A 10640-nucleotide genomic window follows, 5' to 3' on the forward strand; every position below is an offset into this window, starting at 1 on the left:
ACGTCCAAAGCTGGATATGTCACCATGCTTGCTGTTAGTTGCGCAACGTCGATCACCGCGCCATGCACACCCCTACTTCGAGTCGACTACCCTTTTGGTAGCCCTAAACCAGACAGATAAAAAAATCCATTGCGCGAGGCGAATGTTTTAAATTTATTATTCTTAAACCTAAAAATTTATTACTACGTTCCGCTGTACAACTATCTCCACATTTACTCGGTAAGAATTAATTATGTTAAACTAAATATAGTCGAATTAAACATGAATTTGCCCTTAAATAGGACCTACGGTAAAGTTAAAAGGCTTTAGGAAAACGTAACCTAAATTTATTAATTAAAACATCAGAACAGGTACAATTGAAATATCTATTTAGCCTAACTTAAACTCATTTTAAAAAATCACAAAGGTTACTACGAATAAGCTCCTTATTTCGCTGATTGAATTGTTGCGTAATAGTGAAGGGCTACTACAGTAACTACAATGGTCCCTTATTCCAAGAACCCTAACCTACAATCAAATACAAATTATTTGTATTTGCTACAATGTTTCTCTTCGTTGTTGAAATTTGTAAGTCTTCAATAAAGTCCTCACAAACTCGGCAGTCTCGTTTCTATCACCAACAAATTTACAAATTTTGTATCGAAGGAGTGGCAGGCAGATAGTCACCCTGCGTTTTGAAATGCGACGATCCATCAGTGCGTAAGGTAGTAGGACTCGTGCCAGCGGTATGACTACGAACAACGTCAACAATCCGGCACGGACTAACAGACATAACACTAAAAAACAAAGCTTCGCTCGCTTTAACGGTCATTTTAAATATATTTGTAGTTGGGACTGTGGCCACATTTGAAATTATGGCGCCACTGACATATGAACAAGCATATGGGGGATAGACCACTAGTGAAAAATTGTTCCCAAACCTGAGGGGTAACCCACCAATAAATGAGTGATTGGGACTGTGAATAAAAGGTGGAGCTAGTGTTCTGGGAAAATTGTCGGATCGATGTTTTTTGAGGGAATTCCCTCATAGTGTTATGTCTGTTAGTCTGTGCCGAAACTGAGTCAGGTTCTAACCCCAACCGCAGTCAGTTCATACATTTTGACAGCAGTTGGGGTTAGAAACTGAGTCAGTTTCGCTTCAAACAAAAACCACATAAGTTGGCAGCTAAACGCTTATAAATATATTTCGAATACGAACCAAAATTTCTGTTGTCTACGGTTATAAACTTCTCACCAATCAAATTATCTGCGAGATGATGATTTTTTGTCTGCAAAGATGAAATTTTATATTTGTTGACATACTTGAGACAATAAAAATACTTACAACTTCTTAGCAACAATCGATCTAAGTTTCCAAACGGCGCTTCGAAGCACAATGTCCATATCAAAGAAACCAATATAGTAAACGCGATGTCACCCCAGAATGTGTGTATTGTATGAAGATCGCTAAAGTGTCTAACCGTTCTCATGGAGCTAGTTATCATCAATTGTATAGGTAGATGCAGTAAATACATACAGTACGATAGTTTTCCTAATGGTTGCCAAATAGAGAGACAAAGAATTTTATTTATTGGTCCACCATATCCGTTACTGCAAGCAAATATGATCCAGCCCACGCTTAAAGCCCACAATACGTGCTTCGTAGATTCGTATAGTGCGTCGGCAATTACGGGATGTTTCTCAAAATCAGGTTGGTTCAGTGGATAAGCACCAAAAATGCATACAACAATTAAGACTAAAGACAACGTCCATCCCAGAACTAACTTTGACTTCGATAGTTGCACGATGCGATCCTTTGTGCAGTGTAAAATGTATCCCAGAACCAATCCAACGAACCAAGCACCCATTCGAGTGTGAGTTGGCACGTAACTATATCGATCTCGTTCCAAACTCGTTAACATAATGTTCGCTCTAAGGTCATGTTGCAGAGTCACGCCAAAAATGCATCCTATTGACGACAGAATCAGTGCTGCCACAACAATCAGTACCCGGCGACCCCACCGCCATAGTGGGTAAACAACGAGCGGAGAGAGCAGGAACAGTTGCATATCTACCGACAGGTACCAGGAATGTCCCAAGCACATCTCGTTGGGATTTACGTAGTTCTGAACATACAGCAACGCTGACCACCAGTATTTGTTACAGAAATCGACCGTGATTTTTAGTGATGAACCCCATAGCGGTCCGGCTCCGAGCCTTGGGTATAATCCGACAATAAACAAAAGCAGTGCAGCAAATGCGGGTGTCAACCGCAAATAGCGATGTACATACAGCAGAAACACGTTAAGCTTCTTGTTTCGATCCAGCTCTCTCAGCAGACTCCAGCAGGTCAGCAATCCACTCAGGACAAAAAACGTGTCGACGGAAATGGGACCAGCCACAACTAGGGCACTGTAGAATATCCACTGGAATTGATAATATATTATTAAAGAACAATAGATATATAATCTGTTTAATTAAAAATGCTTGTATACAGGGTCGCGCAATTGTTGCACGTCAGCTGGTCTATAAATTGGTTAAATGACAGCTCCGAGTATTGTTTACAAGCATTTGGCTAAAAGTGAACGCAAAAAAGTGATCTGTAATAGATTTCAAAAGAACCGTTACTTTTCTTGGCCGAAAGCGGTCAAATTTCGTCAAAGTAAATGCGATATACTACCGTAAAAGTGTTCTGAAAGCTGCTTTGTAGCCGTCGACAGACAAACATTTCGGTCGAAAACCATGGACGTTTCAACAAAATTCGGCACCGTCTCATAAAATATGGCTGAAAACCAACGTTCCGAACTTCATTTAGACAACACAATGGCTCACGAATTCACCAAATGCGAATCCAATGAATTATTCTCTCTGGGCCCTTCTGGAGAGCAAGGTCCAACATCAATCTCGAGACGCTGAGGATAGCCATTGTCCTTGAGTGGGTCAAAATACTAACAAGTCACATTCGGGCAACTTGCGATTCGTTTTTCGACTGTCTCAAAGCCAGAGTCAAGGTGGTAATTCGAGCAAAAGTGAATTATTTTGATTATTTTCGCACATTTTGAACTTTAAAGTAAAAAAAAAATTTCTAAGCCGAATGTATGACCTTTTCAATTGGTTACACTTCGAATGCCGGACCCTATACGATGCTGCATTGGCGTAACAAGAAATTTTGGGGTGGAGGGGGGGGGGGGGTTTATATTTTGTGTATATGAATGCAATAATTGTATGTATGTAAGTACAGAGCAGAAAATATTTTCAAACAGATCCTGAGCAGAAACAAAATTTACAAAAACCAACAAGTCAGGGAACTGGTTTAGGCAGCCACTCGACCCGCTAAAACAACTACTCGCGCACTGAGCCTTATTCCTCCCCGGCACTATCTTATGACATATCTTCGGGGATGGCTTTTTTCTATGTGCATAGCACACACTCTAATCCAACTACTTAATAGTTTGTTCCTTCAGTAAGATTACAGCACCCGTCCTCGACGCACTGCCAGTTTTCAACCATCCACACAACTTGGCAAATCCGTATGGCAGTAGATAAGCTAGCTGTGGATAGAGAATTAGTACTCTTCACCTACGAGGACAATCTGGACGGTAAACCCCAGATTGTCTAGTTTACTGAGCCCTTCGGCTCCCTAGTGCTAATCCACACTACGACTCGGCTCCCTTGTGCAATTCGGCTCCGCAACCTCTTGAACCCGTTGGCTTTCTATCCGGTGCCATTTAGCACCGCAGCTCGTTCAGCCCTTTCCCAGTGAATAAAGAGGCGACTATCCCGAGCAAAAACTCATGGGTTCAAACACCACACAGCCCCTTGAACAGACCATGAACATGGTCCGTGCCCACTTTCACAACCATCGAAACACCATTAAACGGTCTCAATAGCCCATAAATATACCAACGTATGGTTTTTCTATAGGATCTACCGGACCATGACGATGGTGTTTTCGTGGATTGAACCCATTTCAAACACCCATGTCCAACTCCATGAGTAAGGGGGTATTATGGACTGTACGTTTCCTCGGGATGCGGGTTAAACTAGATGCTGACGATCGGTAGGCCAATGAAAATTTGTTCTAGGCTACCCGCCGCAACTGCAAAAATAGAGTAGGTTGGCTCCCTTCTTGTGTCGTTTAGTACCACTCCCTTGTTCGCGAACTACAGTCGTGATTCGCTGGTTGGACCACAGCCTCTGTCCAACTAACGAATTTGATTCGCTAGTTGGACCTACTGACAAATGTCAAAAACTCTCCAAAGAAGACGTTAGTAGTGTAAGATTGTTAGATAGATTGTCAAAGTAAATTTGACATGAGATTTTGGCGTTCAGATGCTTTTTAGTTGGACGATGGTCCAACTAACGGAGGTCCAACTACAAAAGTGGTCCAGTTAAAAAGTGTCCAATCGGCGAATCACGACTGTACTCGATCTAGTCCACTACGATGGACCTAACTATCTCCGACGGAGAATTTCCCGGTGAGAGAAGTTCTCCTGAAACCGAGCCAACCAGCTAGGTTCCTAGGTTGGTTGGCTCGGTGAAGCAAGGCGCTCAATTCACCGACGATCCGAACTCTCGGGCCTACCGGTAGGGTGCCATGAACAGTCCGGCGATTGTGGCCTGAGCGTGACGTCCGGTTCGCTGGCGCCCCGACGACTCATACGGCGGTGATTGCTCTCCCTAAGCCGTTGCTCGCTGTTCACCACATCATTTTAGCTGTAAGGCGGTTACGATCTGCGTCACTGCATCGCTTATCATTTTGTGGACAACATTATCCGGGTTGATGTTCGGCCATCCCGTTTTAAGCAACTCCCTGCGTATCGTTTCGATCCTCGGACATTCGAAGACCTCGCGCTCCGATGTTCTCACACTCCGGGCACAACGGTGACGTTGCGTGCCCGATCCGATGAGGATACTTTCTTAGCAGCTGTGGCCCAACATGAGCTGTGTCAGGTGGAAGTTGACTTCTAAGTGCTTTCTATTGAACCATGTCAACATGTTTAGGACGAACCGGTAAATCCACCTTTTCCGTATTGTCCCATTCCTGCACTCACCCTGCCATCAAATCGATTTTTACAATCTTTCTCACGTTTCTGATGTTTATCCCATTTTATCGCAGGCGTAGTCGACGTGATTGTTGAAGCTCAACCAGTCCTCGATTAGTTTTCCGAGTTTTCTGAGTGTATCCAGTAGACATATGGGCTTGTACGAGACGGGATCACCCATTAACTTCCCTGATTTTAGCAGCATCACCAGTTTCTGTACTTTCCACATTTCGGAGAAGTTACCATCATTTAAACATTTCTGCAGCACCATCCTGAGCATGTTCGGACTATAGCTTTCAGCGCCACGTTCGGTATGTTATCTGGACCGGGGGCTGGACGCAATCTACTGCGTGGCTCTAGTTTTCGCAGCTGTCAGCTCCACAGTACCAATCTGATACAATATGATCTACACCATGCTCCAAGAGCATTTATCAAAGGTAACAGTGGAAAAACACGTCTTCCTTCGGAAGGGAAGTAAAGTCATAGGTCTCGATCCATGTGTTGGTGGCCGTATCTAGGGTCCAGATGGTGGTGTGACTTCTCAGTGCGCACAGAGGCTGACGGAAAATAAACATAAATGTTTTGCTTTTAAACTAATCGATTATTTTAATTATTTTATTACGATCACATCACTATAGAGTAAAGCCATGTCAAGTGATCCTCGAATTTTTCGCAAAATCACCGATTTTCATGAGATATGTTTTATTGTATAGGGATTATGGTAAATAGCTTTTGGTATAAATATTTCGTTAAAATTCCTTTTTTCCTTTGAGATATTAACCCTTAAACTTTATTGCATGATAACATTGTAAATTTTATATCTCAAAACCTACTGAAGATAATTGAATTAATTTTTATACACTTATGGAATGATATTTACACTATCTCATAAAAATAATTTTATAGTATAGTTATGTGAATAACGGTACTTTGCATCTACTTAAAAATTTTAATTGTATTTTTTCTTGCGTTCTTCACGCTAAAAAATTTCAAAAGGTATTTCAAATTACGCGTCAATCTCTCACCTTCAATAATCTGTATTGATAATTTTTCATTTTTGTTTCTATCGAGAGTTATGGATGATTTTGTAACGGTGCGTACCTTCAATGCACGGCCTACTTTGATGCAGCCCGCGAGAACTTACATATTGGCAACGCCGCATGTCCCAACGTCCTACTGCGCATCGCGTAGGAAACGTGCATCGCATGAGTAAATGAAACCACATCTCTAGATTGGTGCAAAATAACAAACTTTTATATACGGATTATCAAAGGTTAAGGTTTTCTGGATATTTTGAGATACTTTTAGATTTTTTTGACCGAGGTGCACAACAAAAACAATTTTGTTTAATGAATACTGTTTTATTATAATTTAACGTTTCTAGGAATTAAACTGTATCGCAAAGAACCGAAACATAACTCATATAATACGCTTATGTTATTGCCATCTTCGAAGACACTTTTGTTATGGCATTTTCGTTTTTGACAGTGTACACCAGTATTGTCGGGGCTATACTCATTCAAACTTCAGTCTATCTCTTTTTTTCACTATACCGGTGTATACCAGGTTGAAAACGAAAACGTTATTAGTCGATGTTTCATCCAAATTCATTACTAGTCTACAACATTATGCAGGAAAATGGAACATTTTATGAAAACAGCATTTTACTTCGCTTGTTTATGTCCACTGAGTGATCTTACTTATAAACAACGAAGTGTCTTGCGAAAAAAATTACTTTGAATCTGTTTTCAACCGCAATGGCGTGTTTTCGTTATCGCTATTGCTTCTGTCAATTCTGTTAATTAGTGGTTCTCCAAGTTCTAGTAAGATATTATTTACTTCATCAAATTTCAGTAAATCATCAACGATTTATAATTCAAAATCTTCATTATTTTTTTAACGAAATACAGTACTCGGTTGGTAGTACCATATTTATAACATAAAAACAAACGAATGTTTTTTGAGCAAATATACTGTGCTAACACCTAGACATATCCAACTGACGATAAAAAGTGGTAAAATATGTCAATTTGCAAAAAAAAAGTCATATACATGCAGATTCAAACATGCCCATTGCTCAAGTTCGCACAGCAACTGTCAACATCCGAGCTCGCCGGTTTGAGAGTTTGAATGACAGAAAATTAAATAATTCCTGAAAAATATAACACTAAAAACCATGCAAATTACTCGGAATATATTCACCTTTAAACATCCGCACAGAAAAGCTTATCTTTTTGCTCTAATATCGAAGATGGCAATTTTGGACATAAGGTATGCTCTGCCAAAGCGATACGCAGTAGGACGTTGCTACATGCGGCGTTGCCAATATGTAAGTTCTCGCGGGCTGCATCAAAGTGGGCCGTGCGTTGAAGGTACGCACCGTTACAAAATCATCCATAACTCTCGATAGAAACAAAAATGAAAAATTATTAATACAGATTATTGAAGGTGAGAGATTGACGCGTAATTTGACATACCTTCTGAAATTTTTTAGCGTGAAGAACACAAGAAAAAATACAATTGAAATTTTTAAGTAGATGAAAAGTACCGTTATTCACATAATTATATTGTAAAATTATTTTTATGAGATAGTGTAAATATCATTCCATAAGTGTACAAAAATTCATTCAATTATCTTCAGTAGGTTTTGAGATATAAAATTTACAATTTTATCACGCAATAAAGTTTAAGGGTTAATATCTCAAAGAAAAAAGGAGTTTTAACGAAATATTTATACCAAAAACTATTTACCATAATCCCTATACAATAAAACATATCTCATGAAAATCGGTGATTTTGCGAAAAATTTGAGGATCACTTGACATGGCTTTACTCTATACGTATCGTGCTTGTCTATACAGCAAAATATTATGCAAGAATTGTTCAAAGCGAGCAGCTCCATATTGAGGGCCTGTGTTAGGGAATCGCGAGATCATCAAGGAATATTTTAAGTTCATCCGCGGAGCATGAAATTTTATTTTCCAATTAAATTCCATCTTTTAAATGCTGTACTAATGCAGGTAATTTCTTAAACTAGTTGCTTAGTCAAGTACATATTCTGAAGAGACGACGTCAAACACCTGGCCGTTTCTATTTTTTTTATTAGAGATGAGATGGAGAACATGAGCTATAATTGTGTTATTTCATTCTGATCGAGAAGATCTCATATAAATTTGTGCTTCTGTGAAGCTAAGTTCAAAATAATATTACTTACGTCATGATACTCACATCAATCGTAGCAACCGGATTTATGAGGGGCGCCGACAACATTAACAGATAGGTGTGCCCGTATATTATCCAAATTATCGCCATAACACGTATACCATGAAGACATTCGATTATCTGGGTTTTACTGGCATGGACATGTTTTGTTTTTGTAACCTTCATCACCCACATCCAATTGGAGTAAACAGAGAACGTTGTCAGGTTGGTGGATGGCTCTCTTGCACTGAGAATGGCATATACTTCGTAAATAGTACTAACGACAACAACAGCTGCGATTAGTGAGATTACAGTTCTGAGAAAAGTTGAACAATCGTTAAGTTTTAAAAGTAAAAAGGTTCAACGTTATTCCGTTCCGCAGTATCCATTTCATTTAAATGTTTTAATTGTATATTGGTGAAATTAAATAGAAGTGTAACGCTAATTTAGTTGAGAAATAATATTCACAAATGGTAAATACAATAGTGATTCGCTGGTTGGACATTTTATAACTAGGTTGCTTTTTAGTTGGACTTTCGCTAGTTGGACCATTGCCCAACTAAAAAGCATCTGAATGCAAAAATCTCATGTCACATTTACATTAACAATCAATCTGACAATAACTAGAGATATGAACAGATGCATTTACGCTACTTACGTTTCCATTAGACTTTTTGGCAGCTGTCAGACGGTCCAACTAGCAAATCAAATTCGTTAGTTGGATAGAGGGTGTGGCCCAACCAGCGAATCATGACTGTAACTCGAATTCAAATTTACCTTGTGTTAAAGAAATTTAAGTTCAGATGTAACTACTCAACTTTCTAATACAATCGATTAATGTTTTTGCTCCGTCTTTGAGTTATGGTGATGGGATCAAGTCTGCCCGGGGATCAAGTCTCCCCGGGGATCAAGTCTCCTGAGTCTCCTCTACAGTCATGCTATCTCGTCAAGGATTATAACGGAGTCCTGCATATCAGAGTTATAGAATCCTGTTCTAAATTTTGACGAAAACTTGCTTGAGATTTTGAAAGAATCCCGCTCATATTTCTAATGGAATCCTATTTGAGCCCAAATAAAGTCGTAAGGTTAGGTATTTGAATAGTAAACGGTGTAGAAAACTGAATAATAGTAAGCTCAAAGAAAACACTTCGCGATTGAGTTTAACATTAATGCCAATTTCACAAACAACCGTGAATTCTGGATACAACGATACGGAATAAAGTTGTGTAATGGTCTCGTCCCGACAATGAATATAGCTACAGTGGCTTACATTGCTGCTACTCCAGTTCCACCTAGCGGAAAAAACTCGTTGTCACAGTATATAATTGAATCATTGGCTACAATGTTGTATCTCAATTCAATCAGCTTTTTCATTGGCTGATAAAGATGCTCTTCGCTGCACGTGTTCGGGAAGCATGATCCAATTCCAACTCCATTAATCCTACATGATTTCTAATGATTAAGCTAATTGCGAATGCAAAAACACTTTGTATCATACCCTTCCATGTCCACAAAGAATCGTTTTGTTAGGTTATCTGATTGTCGTGGAAGTACCACCATGCAGTACCTGCCACGGATTGCCCCGACTTCCAGATGGTCATAGTAGTAACTTCGGCACTGATCATAGTTCCCAAAATCGTACTGATTACCCGAGAACTGCCCAGATGGCCAGTTTCCCCATGCATCAAAAACTAAAAAAATATCTACAATGCAGTAACCTTACACAAGCACATCAGATTCATACATTCCAGAGCCCACGGATCCTTATCGGTGAGTCCTACGAGTGTCGCTTGTAGCTGTGCATCACATAAGGCATTATTCCACATTACATTACTACCGCTGCATTCCACAATTAAACAATAACTAAACAACACTGAATTCGACCACGAAAAGAACTTCATTGTTTTTCAATTTATAGCAATATTAATCGAATTTATTCGACGACTGCCCAAATAATGCCACTGCTGGTGGTTTTATCTGGTTGCATTACTGGTCATTTCTCCAAGCGCACTGATAACGTGATATAAGCATTAGCAATTGCTGTCAACAATCGAGCTATATAATCAAATCTTTCCTACTGATAATGCACAGACCATCACGTGAAACAAAAATGATGCCCCTTAAAATATTTTGATAAGCATAAGTATTAGCATAAGAAATCGCTCGATCAGTTTATTGGGCTCATTGCCTAGGCGAATTTGATTTTGAAATCAAATACAAACCAGGAAAACAAAATATTGTAACCGACAGTCTCTCGAGAGGACGAGAAGAACTGAACGCTAACGATGTTGAAACTGATCCCTCATCATCTGTTCCCAACACAACGTTTCTTCGGACGATGCAACGGTACATTCCGCTGACATAGATGATTCAGCTTACATACCTTGCACTTAACTACCCCTCAATAGTTTCAGC

The 10640-nt window shown here is 39.6% G+C and overlaps 1 protein-coding gene across 1 annotated transcript; it reads right to left on the bottom strand.

The window, feature by feature from the left end:
* Positions 1–296: 296 nt before the first annotated feature.
* Positions 297–10166, bottom strand: LOC131678364 (nose resistant to fluoxetine protein 6-like). The gene is made up of 6 exons (XM_058958455.1): positions 9970–10166; positions 9724–9916; positions 9496–9666; positions 8253–8541; positions 1325–2405; positions 297–1268 (listed from the first exon to the last, which is right to left on the bottom strand). The coding sequence occupies exons 1-6, from the start codon at positions 10124–10126 to the stop codon at positions 1243–1245; spliced, it is 1917 nt and encodes a 638-aa protein (XP_058814438.1). The 5' UTR covers positions 10127–10166; the 3' UTR covers positions 297–1242.
* Positions 10167–10640: the final 474 nt, after the last annotated feature.

This window comes from Topomyia yanbarensis, chromosome 1, assembly GCF_030247195.1.
Source record: "Topomyia yanbarensis strain Yona2022 chromosome 1, ASM3024719v1, whole genome shotgun sequence".
NCBI lineage: Eukaryota > Metazoa > Arthropoda > Insecta > Diptera > Culicidae > Topomyia > Topomyia yanbarensis.

Coding starts and splice junctions, on each gene's coding strand:
- LOC131678364 (XM_058958455.1), bottom strand. CDS start 10,126: ATGAAGTTCTTTTCGTGGTCGAATTCAGTGTTGTTTAGTTATTGTTTA. Junction 9,917..9,969: donor GGATCCGTGGGCTCTGGAAT/GTATGAATCTGA, acceptor ATATTTTTTTAG/TTTTTGATGCATGGGGAAAC. Junction 1,269..1,324: donor TCGATTGTTGCTAAGAAGTT/GTAAGTATTTTT, acceptor TCATCTTTGCAG/ACAAAAAATCATCATCTCGC.